The sequence below is a fragment of the Phocoena sinus genome, chromosome 20 (assembly GCF_008692025.1).
Source record: "Phocoena sinus isolate mPhoSin1 chromosome 20, mPhoSin1.pri, whole genome shotgun sequence".
Taxonomy (NCBI): Eukaryota; Metazoa; Chordata; class Mammalia; order Artiodactyla; family Phocoenidae; genus Phocoena; species Phocoena sinus.
In genome coordinates, this window is record NC_045782.1 from 36578236 (window position 1) to 36597642 (window position 19407).

The following is a 19407-nucleotide window of genomic DNA, read 5'->3' on the forward strand; positions in this document are numbered from 1 at the left end:
CTGGGCTGAGGAAACACTAGCTTTTTCTCCCTTCCTCCCCTTCCCTCCCAGCTCCACCCAGCTTCCCACCTTACACCTGAGCCCTTTCCCGGGTCCCCAGGAATCAAGGAGACAAGCCGCCAGAATCTGCACCCTATGTTGGCATGCTCCCCTCACCCTGGTGACAGGGGAAATGTCCAGGTTGCAGGATACCTGGGTGCCCTCCCCCCTCAAACACGCTCAAGAACCAGATGTGGTTACTCAGGTCACGCCCCCTCCTGTAGCTCACTCCCAGGTCATCCTTTGCACTTTTTATCTATGGCTAGGATTTCTCTTGGCTTTGTATCTCTTTACCATCCCTAATTTACTAATGCCCTTCTAGCAAATGCTTCCAGAGAGCCAAACAAACCCAGACCCAGAAACCTGGGTGCTACCTTCCTCCACGGGAGTTCACTGAGGTGGGAAAAAACCAGGGGAACCCATGTGCCAGAGGTCCCGGAAGCTTCTTTCCCAGAGCTTGTGAGAAACCATGTCCCATAGGGATGTCTGTTCTCACCTTCCCTGGCACTCAGGACTCAGCTGCAGATGGAATCCAGGTTGGATAAACTTTTAGAGGCCAGCTATAGCTGCCAACTGCAACAGAAGAGCAGGGGAGACTGGGACATCTCCCCATGGGCGTCTGCACCTTGGCACTAAATGGAAAGGGATGTTAGCCGTGGGTCTGGAGCTGAACCTTGGGCCTTCAATGAGCAACTGCCCCTGCCTTTTGTTTTTAAGTGAATCCTTGGCCAAAAGGGTCACGTGGAAATGAAAGGCAACCAGTGTTGATGAGTAAGTAACTCAGGGGCTTCCCTGGTGGCACAGTGGTTGAGAGTCCGCCTGCTGATGCAGGGGACACGGGTTCGTGCCCCGGTCCGGGAAGATCCCACATGCCGCGGAGCGGCTGGACCCGTGAGCCATGGCCGCTGAGCCTGCGCGTCCGGAGCCTGTGCTCCGCAACGGGAGAGGCCACAACAGTGAGAGTCTCGCGTACCAAAAAAAAAAAAAAAAAAAAAAAAAAGTAACTCAGGACCTTTATGCAGGCAAGCAAGAGGGCACAGCCCCAGCTGAGGCAGAAGTCATGGGTTCACGACCTGGCTCTGACCTCCCAGGCTATGGGACTTTTCAAGGCAGCTGCTGAGCCTGGAGCCCAGCCCCTCCCTGCTCTCTGACCCTTAAGGACATAGATCCAAATGTTCCCTCCTCTTTGAGGCCCCAGTCTGGTTCACGGCACAAGAAATCATTCGATGAAAAAATCGTGCTACTGATAAATGAATCCCCAGGCTACAGAACCTCTACCTGCCAGACCTGCTGGGAGGGAGAATTCATGAGTCCCTGACATCTGCTCAGGGCTGGTCACAAAGACACCCTCTGCTGCTCCCTACCTGTTCCAAATAAAGTCCACGTCACAGGTCACCTGTAGCCACTCACATGCCTGCATCTCCAGAATCACCTTGGAACATGGGTGCTCCGTGCATCCCCTACTTGCCCAATGCCCACCCTCCCATGGTTGTGGTTACCTGAGACAGTTTCCAAGACCTTCCGCTACAAGGGTTTCCTCCCCACCACAGCCACAGAGGGCACAGACCAAGCGCAAATGGAACAGGTAAGTTTTATTTGGACTTTCAACTTGTTCAGAGAGCTCAGGGGCCCCACTCCCCTCTCCAGTCCCCCTTCCCCATTCCCCCTCCCTAGGGGGACACTCAAGGTACAAGGCCATGTGTCTCTGGAGTCCTCAGCCCCTTCCCTGCCCCACACACCCCCTCACTCCCCTGCACTGAGGAGGGGGGGAGGGGTGTGAGGAGGTGGGGGACCTGGAAGAGTTGGATCAGAAAGGTACATGCACTGACAGTGGCATCCACTGCCCGCACCGGGCTGGGACCCGGGAGGGGCTTGCAGTGGAGGGGGGCGGACTCATCGTGGGGCGGCAGGCTCTTGCCATAGCAAGCTCCACACCTCAGCCCTGGGGACCCCCTGGCCTCCTGCTTACCCGTCCTTCTGAGGGTTTGACTCTGAGGTAGATTTCACAGAGGGAATGTGGGGCTCTGGGGTGTGGGAAGGGGGTTAGCTCTTTTGAAGTTGATCTCCACAGCACCCTGGGCCCATCCTCAGGTTCTGGATTGGGAGGCGGGGCTGATGTCACCCACCCAGCTAACAGAGGCTGAGTCACACCCGGGCTCCAGGGCACCTGTGGTGTTGGGGCTTGAGTGGGGTCAGGGCGGAGGGAAGCATCTGCCTTAACAATCTGTGCCTTGGTGCTGGGGGCTCCAGGAGGAGGGCATAGGCCTGGGAGGCTGGCACAGATAGTTCCCTAGCCTGACGGTCATGGTGCCTCAGGGCAGCCTCTTCAGACTGGATGCTCCCAGTCCTCCAGGGTCCTCCCTCTCCTCTCCAGCGTGGGCAGAGGGGGAGAACAGGGTTGGCCTGCAGGGAACGGCGAGTCCCGACCTGGCCATGGGATGGAGGAACTGGCGTCAGTGTGCAGGGAAGGCTCTGAGACCCCACAGGGAGGCATTCCCTGGACAGAGCACAGCCTGAGAAAGACGGACATCTGGGGAGGTGCCAGGGGAGCTCCTGGAGTCTTCTGATACCCTCCCTTCCCCCAGGCCCAAGCACTAGACACCTTCTTGGATCCAACCGTTTGAAAACAGAAAGGCAGAGGGAGAGGCTGGGTGGGATATGCCCCTTCCCACCCCAGCCCTGATCCCCACCTCCCCAGCAGAAGCCAGGGAGCTGGGGAGAGCCTCAGCTGACCTCCTGGGAAAAGCCAGGGCTGAGTGGTGCCTGGACCAGGGAAGATGGCACACACGTTGACTCGATAGCTAGTGGAGGTATCTGGGGGTCGCAAGGGGCAGGGGCCCCCTACGAGATTCATGCAGCATTCAAAGTGAGTGAGAGTTTGGGGGTGATGGGAGAAGGTGAAGAAACAGCCAGTGGGTGGGGGAGGCACCCTAGATCTTGCTGTTCTCCAGGTGAGAGTCAATGTGTTTGATGAGGGCATCATCGGGGTACCCGACAGGGAAACCCAGTTGGCAGAGGGGGCAGCTGCGGATATCAGAGCCCACTGTCTCCATCAGCAGCTGTGGGGAGAGAAGGGAGTCATTTATGGTCCACAATCCTCCCTCATGGTCCCCACATCCCAACCTGCCCTTCCCTGGAACCTGAGGCAGGGATGGCTGCAGCATGCAGAAGGCATCTGGGCACCCCTTCTCCTGTACCACCCCCTTCCTCCCCCTCCCTGACCACCTTCTACCAGTTCAGCATCCACTGCCCCGACCCCGGGCATAATGTCCCCAGGAGGTGTGAATGGGGAGGTGGGTATGCTCAGCCTCCCAAGGCATCTGCGGTAATGAGGGAAGCCAAGACCCAGATATGCCCTCAGACTGACTAAAACACAGCTCTCAGATAACTCAAAGCAATGGATAATCCTAAACAATGTACAACCCAAAAATAATTTTCTGTCTGGCTTTGGAATATATTTTGGTCCTTTCAGGTGGCAAGAGTTGGCTCTGACATCCAGGAAACTCATTATTTCAGTGAAACGATACAGCCGTGAGACAGGGCTTTCTTCTAGGACAGACAGAAAGGGGCAGGGGCTCTGAGGCCTGATGGACAGAACTGGATGAGCAGGCCTGTCCCTGTCCGGAACCAAGACCCATGGCATCAGCATAGCCTCCATCACCAAGTAATAGCAGATGTTTACTACTGAGCCAGGCACTGTGCAACAGTGCTTTGGGCTCACTGCCTCCCTCTTAAGAACTCTCTAATGGAATTAGATAATAAATCATTGACCTCATTTTTGCAGATGAGAAAACTGAAGGCCAAGAAGATAAGTAACTTGCCGGAGGTCCCAAAGCTACTAAGTGGTGGAATCCAGAATCAAAGCCAGGACTGTCACTCTAAAGACCCGGGCCTTTAACCGTGAAACTGAACAAGTTTTAATGGTGTGGGCCCCAATTCATGCCAACAAAAGGCCACTGGAGAGAGAGGGGTTGCTGCGCCCTGGGAAGGAGGCGGTAACAAAGGAAGGGAGCCCCGCCCATCAATCAGGCGTGAAGAGGGCGGCGGGCCCCCACCCCGCGGCCCCCCACCCCCCGCCGGGTCTGAGGCACGTGCTTACGTGCCCGCGCACGTGCCCACTCACGTTGATGGACGGCCAGGACTGCGCGTGCTCGGCGTGGGTGTAGGCGGTGGCGGCGGGCGACTCCGGGATGGGGAAACCAGCGCAGAACGAGGCGCAGCGGATGGCGCCAGCCTCCGGGCTGGGCGGGCTGGCGGGCACGGCCCACTCCTCCTCCTCCGACGGCTGCTTCTCGAAGCGCAGGCGGATGCCCTCGAAGGCACGCCGTGGGCTGAGGGGCCGGCCGGGGCCGTAGAGCTCGCTGCCGTAGGCCCGCGGCTTGGGCAGCGTGGCCGCCTCGGCCTGCAGCCAGGGCGGGGAGGCGCCCGCGTAGCCCGCGCCCTCCGCCATCTCCGAGTAGCTGCGCCGGCCCTGGAAGCCGGCCTTCACGTGGTGGCTGGGCGGCTTGGCGTAGGCTCGCTCGGCCAGTGTCCTCTCCCCGGGCGGCGGGGGTGGTGGGGGCCGGGGCTGCGGGGCCGGGCAGGCGGGAGGCCCTGGGGAGCGGCACTGCGGGCTGGGGGACTGGCATGGCGGCGGCACCGGCGAGCGGCGCTGCGGGACGGGCGACGGGCAGGAGGGCGAGGCCGGCGATCGGCGCTGCTGGGGCGAAGGGCAGGGGGGCCCGGGAGAGCGGCGCTGGGGTACGGGGGACTGGCACGGGGGGCAAGGGGGCGCCGCTCGGGCCGGCGGGGAGTGCGAGGGACACTGGGGGGCCGGGGAGTGGCGCTGCGACAGCGGCGAGTGCCTCTGGCCTAGAAGAGAAGGGGGACAGTGGTGGGGAGAGAAGACGTCAGAACTGGGGAAACAGGGCCTTGCCGGCGACCAGTGCCCACCCACTCTGCGAACGGGAGTGGAAAAGGCCTGGGCACGGGGGAAGGAAGTGAAGGGTGGTCCCCGGACGCAGGACGGTGGCCATAGCTATCCCCTCCTGCCGGGTCCAGCTCCAGGCCTCCCCTGCCCCATCTCACCGCCACTCCGAGCCTGCTCCTGCAGCAGAGTCCTCAAGATCCTCCCCTGCAGGGAACTCAACTCCCGAAGCCGGCCCAGCTCCTCTGTCAGCTCCGTGTAAGCCAGCGCCAAATTCACCCTGAAGGACACCCAGTCACCCAGGTCAAGGCTTGACCCCAGCCTGCCCTGACCCTGAGGTCAGAGGGCAGGGAGTGGGGGAGAGGAGAAGGGAAATGGGTTTACTGCCATAGCTGTGGAGAACTGCCTCTGCCCCAGCATCTGGCCCTCCCCTCCCCTCCCAGGCCCTCCTAGCCCCGCTGCAGAAATTCTCTTGGGCTTTAAGGGCCACCTCAAACGGAACTTCTTCCAGGGAGCCCTCCCCCGACCCTGAACCTTACCCTGGGCTAGGGCAGTGGTTCCCAGACTATGGGCTGGGGATAGAGAGCTCAGTGATTTCAAGGGATCCCTGAAATTGTGTATTCACTGAGCATTGTCTGTGGCCTGAACACATCTCATACAGGTATGTGTGAATGTTTTTCTAATCTGTGCAGTAGCTGCGGTGACAAAACACAGATTCATCAAAAAGCTGCACTGAATTTATAGTAGGTTTTGTCCCTGTGAATTTTCTCAAAGAGCTCATGGTAATAGTTTAAGTGCAATCTGTGTATTGGGGGCAGGGGACTGCTGCACAGCCTATGAAGAGCCCCATTCCATAAGTGAAGACATGGCCTTCTAGCTTGGCAGAGGTGCCAGTTGATAAACTTGAACCCAAGTCTGCCTATTTCCAGGTCCACTGCTCTTGCTTCCACCTCAAAGCTGCCTCTGAGCTCGATTCAGCCTTGCAACTCCCAGGATCATCAGGGAACCCTTTACATGGAGCTGTTGTGCACTGAACACCTCCAGGGGGCGCCACTCACATTAAGCACCTAACAAAAGTTGCCTTGTTCTGGAACTTCACTGGGAGTTCCTCAAAGTTGGGGTCTATATCACTGTATTCGTATTCCCAGCATCTTGTCCAGGGTCTGGTACCCAGGAGCTGTTCAGTAAGTGAATATTGAATTGAGCCTCTCTATCCATTTTTCTCTCTTCCCTTTTTTTCCTCGCACTTCATGCTCAGGCCTCCTGGGCACCCACCCTCATGGAGCTGGAACAGACTTAGCAAAGACTTCAGCCACTTCCTTTTCTCTTCCTTTCTCTTTGGGTCCCTGTGACCCAGAATCACTGAAGGTTATCATTCTCAACACTGCCCCTCCCCTGTCTCCCACCCCAGCCTGCACACCTCCAGGGAGCCTGTCTTGATGTCACATGAGGCTCTGCAATGGCCTTGGGTCACTGCTTTCATCTCTGATCTGGGGTTGGACCAATCCTGGGAAGCAGGGGATTTTGTCTCCTCAGATCTTGCCTCCTCAATCCAGAAGGGACTCTGGAACTTTGTGGAAGTTGGAGCTGGAGGGAAGTGGCAGGCAGAGGCTTGGCCAGTCCAGAGGGATTTCCTCACAGGGGAGGCCCTATTGCCCCAGTAGCTGAAGGGCCCTGGGCAGCAAGGAGAGGAGGGTGGAGGGAGTTCTCCAGACCCTGAGGGCCCTGTCCTCATCCCATGGTAATGGACGTGTGAGAGAGGATGTATGTGAATGGGAGGGAATGAAAGGAGGTGTGAGACCACTGTGATGGGTGTGAGGAACAGGGTGAGAGAGTGAGAGAGAGAGAGAGAGAGAGAGAGAGAGAGTGTGTGTGTGTGTGTGTGTGTGTGTGTGTGTGTGTGTCCCCGGAGAAAAGGAGGGGAAGTCATGAGGTTAGGGCTTCAGAAGGCAGGAAAAGCCGAGGTGCAGAGGGTAGATGATGACTGAACTCCCTCGCTCTCTACTCACTGGCGGGCTCTCTCGCGCCAATCCTGGGGCAGAGCTGGGTGGAAGGGGGAGCCCCTCCCACAACAAAGCTATTTTTAACCCATTTGGACCAAAGCCAAATTCTTGCAAACAGGCTGGGATTCTGGGGGACAAGCCCACTTCTAAAGGCAGGAGAGTGCCCTCTACCAGTCTGATGGTGGACAGGGATGGACAGGAGCAGAGAGGAGGGAGTCCTTTTGGGAGCCCTGGCCAAGGTGCTGCAGCCTCTATCCCACCACATCTCAGCCGTCGTGTGTCCTATGTTCCCCCACCCTCTTCTTCAGCGTGGGTCTGTGGGGAGAAATGGCATTGCCCTCATCAGACTGGGAGGCCAGTCTGTGTCCCACATTAAATTGGGGACTTCCCAGCAGGAGGCTCCCCTCTTCAAACCGAGGGAATCTGAGGGCAGGAGCTGCGTCTCCCCCGCTCAGACTGGGGGCTTTTGGAGGATCGTGCTAGCCCCTCAGTGGTGGGGGCAGGAGGGAGCCCTGGGCAGAGCACTGATGGAACATCCCCTCTGACCGAGCAACCGGTTTCTCTCCCTGTCCGCCTTCACTGCTGTATCTCAGGTGACAGATACAGGTTGTTGCCTTCACTCCCTGCCTTAGAGATCTCACCTGCCACACTCAGTTGCCAAGCCCCATCTCTCCCCGCTTGCCTTCTTCCCCATGTCAGGAGCTGCCCCAGTTTCCACCGCCCAGCTCCTGGCACCCTCCTCGCAGCAAAACAGGGCAAGAGGAAATGGAATGGAGAAGGCCCTAGCCCAAAATGCCCAGCCCCTCTTCCAGCTCTGACTCTGTGTCCTCCTGGAGCTCCAGGCAGCCCTTGCAACGACCTCTGAGACCCCGGGCAAGGTGGGGGGACCTGACCTCCTGATGCCCCATGGCCCTGTGGGACCTCCCCCTTCATCGGGCGTCTCTTTGTCTCTTCCCACCTCAAGATGCTCAGGCCCAGGCTGCTAAATGCTCTAACAACCTGAATGACTCACATTAGAAAACACTGCCAATTCAGTGGAAAAAAATCTCAACTTCACAACACAACCAAGAGTCGCACACGTGCACCTGAATACACATTCCACTTCCTGGCTTCCTGGCCCACACCTGAGTGCTATTTTCCACCATCACAGCTGTTTGGGAAGGATGGGTCAGGTGAACGGCAGCAGACGGCTGCATTTGGGTGCTTCTTCATTGCTTAAATTATGGGGGAAAATCCTGTCTGAGTCTCTCAGAACTTGGGAAGGACTCAGGGAGAAAAGAATCATAAATAATCTGTATGAGCCCTTATGGGCCAGGCACTGTGCTAAGAATTTAATCTTCACAACAACCCTACAGTGTTACCACTCTTATTATCTCCATCTGAACAGATGAGAAAACTGAAGCTTACAGAGGTTAAGTCACTTGACCAAAGCCATAAAGCCCAGTAATAGTGGAGTTGCTGGAATGGGAGCTCCCGTCTCCTGGACTCCAAAGTCGAGGCTACTGACCACTAAGCTATCTACTGCCTTCCAAAAGGATCGGGGAACGGGGTAAAGGAGAGGTGGGAAGGCAGCAGAGGGAAAGATGAGGAGGAGGAGGAAGAGGCTGGGGACCTGCAAAGTGGCCTGGGAGCCCTGAGCATCACCAGCCCTGCCCTGGGAGGGGAGAGGAAGGCGCTAGACACGTGTGGAAGTGGAAGGACAGAGTTTATATTAAGAGGCCGGGTCAAGGTCACAGAGCAGTGGTGGCACAGAGCAGGGATGCAAACAGGCTCTTGGCACCTCAGCCTGCTGTGCTGGCACCTTCGGAAGAGCCACGGTGCAAATGGCAGCATTGGCAGGAAAGAGGGCTCCCACCGCTGCAAACCTTTCCACCCTTTGTTGACTTATCCTTTCATTCATTCTTTCCACGAATAATTGAGGGAGCTCAAAAATTCACCTGGAAACAATCATCTTCACTGTTATTGACAAAGCAACTGAGATGAGAAAGGTTAGAGACCTAAGCGTCTGCCTCTGTAAAAGGCCTCTTTCTGCCCCAAACCAGCTGGGAGACACGTCCGAGTGCAGTGTCTTCCCCAGGGACGTTCACTTGGGTGCCCTGTGCTGCGCTGCAGCCCCTGTGAGGATGCGGACTTGGACGCAGACACGGATGCGGCAGGGTCGAAATTCAGACCAGCACTGGGTCATGGGATTAGAACTAGGGATGGATGGGCTCAAGGTCAGGATTAAGGCTGGGGTCGGGGTCAGATTAGTTCATTTTCAGTCAGGATTGTAGATGGAGCTGGGGGCAGGATGAGGGATAGGGTTACAGGGAGGGATGGGATCAGTATTAGGGATACGACTGGGGTAAGGATCAGAGCTGGTCATGTGGTCAGAATCCCTGGCTGACAGAATCAGCAGGAAAACAGAAATCCAGCATCCCCACCCCCTCCATCCTTGCCCATAGCTGCCCCCTGCTGCCCCCAGCCACCTCACCCCCGCGGGGGAATTGAGGGACCCAACTTTCCACCACCCACAGGCACACCCAGCATTAGTCTTCCCACCCGGCCCGACCCTCAGGGAGGGGACCACAGGCACCGGGCCGTGGAGGGACTTGAGGTTGCGGGCCGGGGGAGGAGGAAGTCGCATGCAACAACCCAGCGCTCCACCACTTCCTTTCAGGCGCCTTGAGCCCCTTCACTCTCCTCGGCCAGCTATGACTTGCGGTCCACAGAGCCCAGCTCTTCATGGCAGCCCCTGCCATGCTTCCAGCTCAGCCAGATGTTCTCTGTGTCTGGAAAGCCTCCCCAGATACAACCAAACCGAGAGGCTCACAGCAGGGCTAGGAACCAGAGTCCCCATTTCGATTGGGGGGCCCACACATCCCAATTTGCCCAGGGCTGTCCTGGTTCACAGGAGTCACCTGGCATAATTATTAATAGGGCCCCCTTTCACTTTTAAAAATGATCAGGTTTAGTCAACAAATCATCTGGCTGCCCCTCATGTAAGGGCCTCCTACTTGGATAAGAATGTGAACCAGAAAAACACCACAAGGTACCGTCACCCCATCTGCTCAGGACCTGTTTGGAATTTGCACTTCTCTGATTACTTCTTTGTAACCTTGGTTTGCTCAGCTGTAAAAGGGGACAATACTGTCACATTTTGGTGAGAAACAAATGAGATTTTGTAGGTAAACTGCCTCACAGAGTGTCTTCTGTGGATGAAGACTCAGGGAAGCGCCTAGGAGACGGGTGGAGAAAGGGGGAAACCAGTTTTGATCCTTTTCTAGAGATACCAGTTCACTGAGTTTGGTTTGAATGAGGGGAGGACGTGGAGTTCCCCATCGAGGGAGAGAGTGTGGGTAAGAGCTGCTCTCTGCCTCCCTGGCAGGGAAAGGGTCAGAGACAGTTCAAAGCCCACCAACCCCTCAGACCACAATTCGGTGGGCGTGGTGGGCCCCAACTTCAGAACCCCTCCCCACCCTTGGGGAGCCCCGAGGCTGCAAGTCCTCAGGGCTTAATTCCTGTGGGCCGGGTACCCAGGCTGAAGGAAATTTGAAAGAAAGGAAGTAGGGAGGGTGAGAAGCGTGAAGGGGGAGGCCCTGGGCCCGCTGGTTCTGGGGCATGAGACTAAGCTCAGGGTACACGGGGGTCTCCGACTTCCGTCCTGACTCCCCCCCCCAACTCTGCCCTTGACCTCCGTGCAGAGTTTCCATCCTCTCTCTCCGAGTTCACACTTCTCCCCCACCACTAACCGCAGCCCACGCAGAGGCTTGTGGGTGGAGAGAGGGGTGGGGGGTGGGCGGAAAAGCACCCAGGCTGCAACACTGAGCCCCCCACGTTGGGGAGAAAGGCCTCTAGTCCCCCCCATCACTCATACTGAATCCCCATCTTCCCACAGGGTGCTCCCCTCATGGATGAACCCCCTCACTCACTGGCCCTCATTCCCCTGACGGAGCCCCCTCTCCACAATCTCCCTTCCACCCTCAGCGCTGGCCACACCCTCAGGAAGGCCGCACTCAGGACCTGTGACCCCGAGTGGGGCCCAGAGGGAAGGAGGCCATGGGTTCTGCACCTCTCACTTGGCTGGGACCCTCCTGGGGTCCTCAGCTCCCTGCACATCCTCAGGAGCAGGTGGTCTCCACTCCTACCTCCTCCTTCATTATTGCCTTTGGCCCGCGAGTCACCCTCAGCGGCTCTTCCTCTGGGGCAATTTGTCCCCCTGGGCACCGACCACCAGATGCTGGGCTGACCGAACAGCAGGGAAATCTTGACCGGAGGTCAGACCTGGAGGGTGGCAGTCCGGTCTGGGTGCCCATTTTCAGAGGAACATTGATGACCTGGACCTGTGAGCCAGGGGCTGGGATGGGAGGGACTGGAAGCCTTGAGGCTGGGGCTGCGTCCCAGGACTGCCCCCTCAGCACCTGGGGGACTCACTGAGGGGAATTAATAGAGGCGGTGGCAGTACAAGCGAGGGCGTGTGAACAGCCAGGACTCCCACGGTGAAACTGGCCACCTGGAGGCATCCACACGGAGACTGGGGAGCACCTCTCGGGGGTACACAGGGTCCCCACAGAGGACTCGGCTGGACTCAGGAAGCTCTGTGGCTCCCTCTTTAGCCTTCACACCTCCATCTGGATAACCCACCCCTGTAATCCTCTCCTAGGAAGGTCCACATGTAAAATTCCCACTAGCCTGGAGGCTTAGGCAGAAGTAGAAAGAAAAGGAGGGGCTGGTGGGGGGAAAGGAGCTGGAGTAGATGACTGAGGCCCCCTCAGGTGGGAGGACGGGGAGGGAGCACTCGGGAAGCGGCTTATTACCAAAAGGAGCTGAGTTTATAAGAAAATAAAACTACCGGGGGAGTGAGGACTTCCTCTGAGAATTAACTCTTGCCAAGCTGAGGCTATCCAGAAATGCTTGGCCTGAAAGGAAGTGTGAAGCTGGGCAGGCAGGGCCCAGCCGGCTCTAGGGGTAGACGTCCAGGAGGCCCTGATGCAGAGCCCAAGCCGTGGAGACCGAGGGGAGGAGCTGGATGTCACCTCAGGTAGGAGCAGCCCCGGAGCAGAGCCCAGCTCCCTCTGGCCAAAGGGACAGGGTCGGGGCGGGTGGGGGTGCCTTGGGGTGCGAAGGAAAAGCGGCTGTCTGGGCCAGAATTAGTGGCATAGACGATATGACCTCCAAAAGCATCTGCAGGAGGGGTTCTCTTCTACTCAGTCGCTCACGTGGCCCCTTGGGACCCACACCCCCTTCTCTGCCTCCCCCACATCACCTTCTGCCACTTCTCCCAGCAACGACGGACCTCTGAGGCCATGAGGGAAACCTGGGGCCAGATAGGTGAAGTGGGCAAAGCTAAGCCACTCGGCATCCCAAGAGGGGTCCCTGAGATTCGAAACCTGGCTGTTCGGACTTCAGCCAAATAAATCCTCTCTCTGGGTTCAACCAATTGAGGGAGGCTTCACTGCTGGTCTTCTAAGAGGGAGTTGGATTCAGTGAGCCATAAAGGGCCCCACGGTGTGACTTTAGGGGCAAGCTATGATTCTAGAATGTGTGTGTGTGTGTGTGTGTGTGTGTGTGTGTGTGTGTGCACGCTTTCCGGGTCTGGGTACACAGGCTAGGATGGACCCTGAGCCCCAGCCACAAGCTAGGGTGGACCCTCTCTGCAGAGGCCCCTAACAGCTGAGGGGTCCCACCCATCAGTCCCACACACTGGGTTCTCACTCCCCAGCTATCACAGCCCCACCCAGGCCCTCACCCCAGGGTGCAGAGGGAGGTGAGAGGTACCCCCAACCGGCCAGAAGCCAGGAGGAAGGTGAGGAGGGAGCCTGCTGGGAGGAGGACCGGGGGTCCTGGGGCTGGGTGTGTGGTGTGGTGGAGGGTTAGCTCCTGCCCTTGCTGGGCCTCAGTCTTCCCCTCTGATGAAAGTAGGGAGTCTGTGCCACACGTCTCATCTTAGGGGAGAAGGCTTAGGCGGAAGGAGGTTTGTGCTCTATTTCTCAGAAAGTGGGAGAGGACGAGTTCAGGTGCGGATGTGAAAGGCACCAGGCTCACTGCTGCCAGGCTGCGCTCACCCTCTCCCTGGCTGCCCAATGCTGCCCCGGAGGCCCTGCTACTAGGCTTCACCCTGACATAGCTCCCTCCCCACCTACTGCTGCCTCTCTTTAATGGCAGGATCCCCAAGGGACACCCCAGCATAATACGTTCTAATTCCCTGCATGCTGCTGTATGAACTCAAGGAAGTCCATCCTCTCCTAAGCCTCAGCTTTCTCTCTCCTGAGATAGGAGACGAGGCATCACAAATCCTAAAAGAGACCATCTCCTTCCTCCTTGTCAGGGAGGAGAGGGTTAACCCAAGCAGCTGGGCCTTGTTACTGGGATAGAAAATGGGCTCCAGAGAGGCCCCCAAACTCACCAGGGGACACTGAACATAGCAGCAAAGCTTCTGAGAAAGTCTCTCTCAACACCTGACACCTCAAGAAGACACAGGCCTGGGTGCCAGAGGAAAGCAAAGGGAACCTCCCAGAACCTGAGCACCTCCAGAAGCTCGCCTTCTTCCTGTGAAGGGCGCAGAGCCATCCAAGCAACCCGACAGCGTGGAAGAGAGGTCCCCCAAACAATGTGCAGGGGGAGGAGAGAATCAAAGGGGGAACCTGGAAAATGCCATCCCCGGGGGTGCAGAGGTTAAGAGGAGGAGGATTAGAGTGACTTACTGATCATCCCCAACTCTTTTCACCCACGCCATGTCGCGCTCTGACTGGTTGGAGGCCAGATCCTAAGGGAAAGATCGAGCAGTCAGACCCCAACCTCACCTTGCCTGAACTTCTCTTCTTTACCATTCCCAGGGCTGGTCTGTACTCAGTGAGGAAGTCCCAGATCTCTAAAGTCGTTTCCAGCAGCCCCCAGACCTTCAAGGAGCTCTGCAGGTGCCAGAGCAGGGACCCCAGGTCAGCGCCCCCACCCTTTTTACCTGGGCCCGGGTCTCCTGCAGCTGCTTCAGCTCCCCCTGCAGCCGCTCACACTCAGCCTGGAGCTGCTCCTCCCGAAGCTGAGCCCCCCGGGCCTCTCCCTGGGCAGCCTCCAGAGCCTCTTCTAGCTGCCGCCGCTCCAGCTCACTCATACTCGGCGTGGGCCCTGGCCAGCCTGCCGGTAGAGGAAAGGACAATGTCAGGCTGGAACCAGCTGCTGGACACCCTCCACCCACTCCCAGATCAATACAAAGTGAAACAGGTGAGAACTGCAGCGTGAAGGATCCAAGAGAGACATCCAGAGGGTAGATATCCCAGGATGAGAGAGAGACCTCTACTGAGGGCAGAGGGGAACAGTGGGCTGAGCTGCTTTTTCTAATCTTTCTGGTGGCCAGGGGAGAAATAAGACGGGCTCTGGAACGGTTTCCCCAACCAGACTCAAGTCTGAAAGCATCCTCAGGGGCCTCTCCTAATCACAACGGAAGACAGGCAGAGGGGACTCTGGGTGGGGCCGCCCTCTGCTGGCACATAAAGGAATTGCATGGGAGAGCCTGGGAATGAAGGAGTTAAGGTGGGGGGATGCCAGTGGGAGAAACTGGGGTAATAGTTGATGAGGTGAGGGGACAGTTGGTAAGGAGGGATGAGGTGATTATGGGAGAAGTTTAAGACATCGTAACGGGGTGCTGACTATCAGTCTGAAATACTGGAGGTGTCCAATAGTGTTGAAATGGGGGGCTGGCTTGGGAACTTCAGAGTATGGAAATCAGGGGTGGCTGAGATCTCACCGTGACTCAAGCCAGATCCGCCTCTTAGTGCCAAGTAGTGCAGGTCCAGATCAGCACAGGGCGGGGCAGGGGCAGGTGGGGGGCTCAGGCTGGGGAAGGCTGCATCCCGGAGGCCTTGTTGCTGCCGCAGCTGCTGCTCCAAACCACAGATCTGCCGCAGGTGGGTCTCCACCAGGGCCCGCTATGGGGGGGAGACAAAGGGGTGAGGATCTGCATCAGGTCAGGGCACACCTGTGGGCTGCCCAAACCCAGAACTTCTCCATGTCTGGGTATCCATCACCCCCCTAAACTGAGCAGAGACCCCAGGTCACATATCCCAACTCCACTCTCCAAGTGGCCATGAGTCTCCTCTCCCAGCAACTGCAATGCAGATGTTTCTGGCTACTGCCCCTTGCAAGGTCAGAGTTAATGCCTCTTCCTTGTCACTACCACGCAGACACACTTATAAGAACACTCAGCCCCCTGTCCAGACACCACCACACTCTCAGGAGCATAATAATTTCCATTTTCATATGTCACTTAACCACTCTGGGCTTCACCTACCTCACCTATAACATGGAGCTAACCACACCTACCTCTTAAGTAAGTTTGTTACGAGGATTAGAATGAGTAAATATATCTAAAGAGATAAAAATGATGCCTGGCACAGTTAAGTGCCATTAAGTGTTTGTGATTGTTAAGTCAAAGCATTTTTTACACAAATGCCCAACAGCTCAGCAACGTTGTTATTATTTGCCCCACTTTTCACAGGCAGGACAGAGGCTAAGTGACTTGACCCAGCTCACAGCTAGGAGTCAGCAAGAGACCATGCCTCCTGATTCCAACACCTGCCCACCTGCTCACACGCACGGCTATACCCTGACTCAGAATCACACACAGGCCAAGGCCCATCCCAGCAGCCACGAACACTTTCAGTCACCTCTGCCCTCACCCACACAGCCTTCCAGCTCAGTGCTATAGGTGCAGGGTCAACGCAGCGTGAGCACCAAACATACACACAGATTCACAGTGTTCTACAGGGCTACTCACAGTCACCTCCTGTCACTGCATGGCCAGGATGTACACAGAGTCACTCACAACCTGTATGATACACACAACCCCACTCACCAGGCCAAACGGGCACTCACTCGCGGACAGACACGAACACGGTGGGGTGCATTCCACAAGCACACAGCCAAGGTCACACCCTCAAGCACCTGGGCTCCCTGAACCTCACCATCTCCCCCAGCTCCGTCTCCAGGTCACTCTTCTCCACGCACAGCTTCTCGTAAGCCTGGATCATCTCCCCGAGCTGTTCTTCCTGCTCCTTATTCTTCTGCAACTGGACGGGGCCCGGAGGGGGTGGAGTGCAGCCAGAGTCAGGCCCATCTTGACTTGGGGGCAGAGCAGCACCCTGTGCCTCCCACCCCCACTCCCAGCACCCAGTGGAGGGGTAGGAGGAGCTGCAGCTGGTTCTAGGGAGGACCATAGCCATCTCTGATCAAGGAGATGGAAGGTCAGAGGCTGGGGAGGTTATCAGAAATGGACTGGAGCAAAGAGCTCAGGGAGGGCTCACCTCGTGCTGGAACTGGTTGAGCCGTTGCTGCAGGCTGACTTTCTCCACCTCCAGCAGGGAGCCATCCTTGATTTCATACAAAGAGAAGCCGTGCTCCTCTCCAAAGTCATTGATCAGTGGGTACTGCGGGTGGGGCAGGCCCTCAGAAGAGCTTCAGCCTTGCTGTGTCCCCATCCCACAACCTGCGTCAGAATCCTCACCTCGCCCTCCCTACTCCAGTGGGATCTGTACATCCTGATTCCCATGGCCCTGTAGGCGTCTCCCACCAACCAGATCTTTTTTAGATCCAAGGTCCAGCATTCCAAAGCGGATCCCTCCTGATCCTTTCCTGATTGGTGCTGGGGTCTCCAGAGTTCCCATCCGTCCAGAGCAGCCACATCCCTCGTGAGGGATCCTCAAGTTCCCAAGAGTCTGTACCCTGACCCCTCTTTTGGATCCCTGGAATCTCTGCCGGATCCCCAGTTCCTGCCACCCAGCAGCCCCCTCCCCTGTCACACACACAGCCAGACCCCCGTCATCTCCAGGTTCTGACCTTAATCTCGTAGACTTTGAGGCGGCGGCGGAGGGTGGCATTCTCCCTCTCCAGGCCCCCCAGCCGCTCTTTGATGTCTCCGTAGGCCGTGATCAGGGCAAAGTGGGAGGCGGAGCACATGTCACCCCCCAGCGAGGGGTCTCCAGGGGCGTCCAGCCACACCTCACTGGGCCCCAGGGCCTCCTGGGTCAGGATGCTGATGTCATCCTCAAACATGGACTCCATGGCAAGGGCCTGGGCCACAGCCCGCCCTGGGCCTCCTGGGAGAGCAGGAGCAACGAGCAACGGTGGAGAGGGTGGCCCAGAGCTTGTCCCTAATACCCCTTGTCCTGGCCTGAGGAGCCCTGCGGCCAGCTGAGATGCAGCCTGGTCCTGCCCCCGTGTCTCACAGCCCCCTCCCAGACCCATCTTCTCTTCTCTGCTGCCTTTGGGGGAAGGAGCTAGGACCAGACGGAGGTGGCGGGGTGGGGGGTGGGGTGGAGCAGTGACAAATAGGGACAAGTAAGCGAGGCCAGCAGCAGGGAAGGGCTCCTTCCGGAACCCAGGGAGAACTGTGGACAGGAGAGGGCTGCCTTCCCAGCACACAGGGCCCAGATGGGGACTGCCTTGACTCACTCCTCAGCCCCTTCTCCACCCCAGGCTTCACTTCCCCAAATACCTCTCTTCCAAGCTCCTCATGCCAGGCCTCTGGCACCCCTGGCTCCTCCCTAAGGAAGGCCCAGTGCTTCTGGGAGGGTCAGCCCCACCACTGTCAGAACATCCTCTGCTGGGCCCCCGCCCAACTCCCTGGCTTCCTCCTCTAGGATCCCAGAGTTCAGGAAAAGGAAGTGCTTCCCCCACTCACACCAGCCCGGGCGGCTGTGGCAACCCTCCAGGCCCTCCACACCCCTGACCTGGGACCCACAGGAGGTCATCGGCTGAGTGTCTGAGGGCACACAGTGGGGAAGGGGGCTCTGGGAGAGGGCCCGGCGCAGGTGGAGACGGCTGACAGAGAATTCTGAAGCCTGGCCTGTGTGCCTGCACAGAGGGAAATGGGGAGCCCTGAGAAGGGGCAGGAATGACTCAGGGCTCCCGAAAGAGTAGGCGAGGGGGTGCGTGTGTACTTTTCCTGGCCCTGTTTATGAATGTGTGTCTGTGGTTGGCATGTGTGGGGGGAATGTGTGTGTCTGTGAATGAGTGTAGGTGTGTCACAGTCAATGAGTGCCTTAGCGGGGCTGCGGGCGGGCGGGGGGGGGGTCGGAGGGAGTGGGGAAGTGGCCAGGAGGCCGTGTGTGTTTGTGTGTGCACGCGTGCGTGAGCGTGTGTGAAGGGTGGGCACGTTCGGGGCCGTGTGTCACGTGAGGCACTATGGGAATGTCCGAGGTGTGTGCGCGCGCGCCAGAGCGTGTGTGCGCGTAGGAGAGGGGGCTCCCGAGGTGTGAGTTGAGGCAGTGGGGTCCGCGACATCCCAAAATCGGGCAGCAGGAGCCTGGGGTGAAGAGGGCCCAGGCCCAGGCCCCAACACTGCCCCGCCTTAAGTGCCAGGGAAACGCGTGTGACCGGGTCTGAGTAAGGAGTGTGTGCGCGCGTATTTGTACGGCTGGCCCCACCTTTAACCCTCTCCTCCCCAGGCCCATCCCCTCTCCCCAAACTCCGCTGTCCGCGCTCACCACACTCGCCCAGACCCCCGGCTGGCCGGCCACCTCGGGCCCAACCCCACTAGCCAGGGCTCTGGCCGCTTAGCGGCCGCGACCAGTGTTTGCTTCCTCTGCATCCCCCTCCTCGGCCCAGCGACCCCGCGCGAGAGCGACAGCAGGCGGATGGGGAGGGATGCCTCCTCGGCCCCGGGCCCCTTCTGCGGTCCCTTTAAGAGCCGCCCTTTAAACCCCTTTAGCTCGGCGGACAGAAACTGTCGCCCCTCCCCTCTCAGGGGCCGAGACCAGGCAGCCCCCTCCCCCACAGCCGGCCGAGCCCAGGGGCCCCAGTCTGCCGTCGCCGGGCCGGGGAAGGGGCTCCGGATGCGGTGCGGCCTGAGGAGCGGCGGAGGAGGGGGAAAGGGGGAATGCGGACTGCCGACGCCGGACCCTTCCCTCCCCGCCACCCTGGGCCAGCTGCGGGCCAACCTCCCGCCCCCTCCTCCGGTCCACCCCGCGACCCACAGGGGCCGGCCCTGGACGCCGTTCCCTCCCCCCGCCCAGCCCAGCCGGGACTCACAGCTGCTGCCGGTTCCTGCTGGTAATCGCAGCTTACCCCCTCCGCCTGCTCCCTCCCCAGACCGGTGCCCCCACCCCCCTGGCACCGCGCTCCGCTCTCGCCCTGTCGCCGCCGGGTCTCTCCCCACCCCCCACCCCCTCCCCCCCAACCCCCTCCCTCGCTCCCGCCCCGCTCCTCCTCCTCCGCCGCCGCCGCTGCCGCCGCCGCCGCCGCCGCCTCCGCCTCCTCCTCTTCCTCCTCCTCCTCCCCCCGGCTGCTCCGGGCTTCTCCGGCTGGGAAGGCGCCCCGGACCCTGCCGCGGCCACCACCACGTGGCAAGGGGCGGCCGGCCCCCGGCGTGCGGCCCCGCCTGGCAGCGCGCCCGGTGCCCACGGCCCATGGGTGCTGCGCGGCCCATGCTCCGCGCCCCCTCCCAGACGCCTCCCATCGCAGTGTGGCTTGGCGGCGTGTGTGGGG

The 19407-nt window shown here is 58.8% G+C and overlaps 1 protein-coding gene across 4 annotated transcripts; it reads right to left on the reverse strand.

The window, feature by feature from the left end:
• Positions 1 to 1617: 1617 nt before the first annotated feature.
• Positions 1618 to 19022, reverse strand: TBKBP1 (TBK1 binding protein 1). Of its 4 annotated transcripts, none has more exons than XM_032617310.1 (10): positions 18952 to 19022; positions 16759 to 17018; positions 16227 to 16349; positions 15888 to 15992; positions 14672 to 14852; positions 13889 to 14061; positions 13632 to 13693; positions 5107 to 5225; positions 4163 to 4890; positions 1618 to 3098 (listed from the first exon to the last, which is right to left on the reverse strand). In XM_032617310.1, exons 2-10 carry the CDS (start codon positions 16981 to 16983, stop codon positions 2970 to 2972), a joined length of 1845 nt encoding a protein of 614 aa, XP_032473201.1. In that variant the 5' UTR covers positions 16984 to 17018; positions 18952 to 19022; the 3' UTR covers positions 1618 to 2969. The 4 variants fall into 4 exon arrangements, with proteins under 4 accessions (XP_032473201.1, XP_032473202.1, XP_032473200.1 ...); XM_032617311.1 differs by lacking the exon at positions 18952 to 19022 and adding an exon at positions 17652 to 18841; XM_032617309.1 differs by lacking the exon at positions 18952 to 19022 and adding an exon at positions 17417 to 18841.
• Between the last annotated feature and the right edge of the window lie 385 nt (positions 19023 to 19407).

Coding starts and splice junctions, on each gene's coding strand:
- TBKBP1 (XM_032617308.1), bottom strand. CDS start 17,166: ATGGGTCTGGGAGGGGGCTGTGAGACACGGGGGCAGGACCAGGCTGCA. Junction 16,350..16,758: donor TCAAAGTCTACGAGATTAAG/GTCAGAACCTGG, acceptor CCCCACCCGCAG/TACCCACTGATCAATGACTT. Junction 14,062..14,671: donor CGGATCTGGCTTGAGTCACG/GTGAGATCTCAG, acceptor CTCTACCGGCAG/GCTGGCCAGGGCCCACGCCG.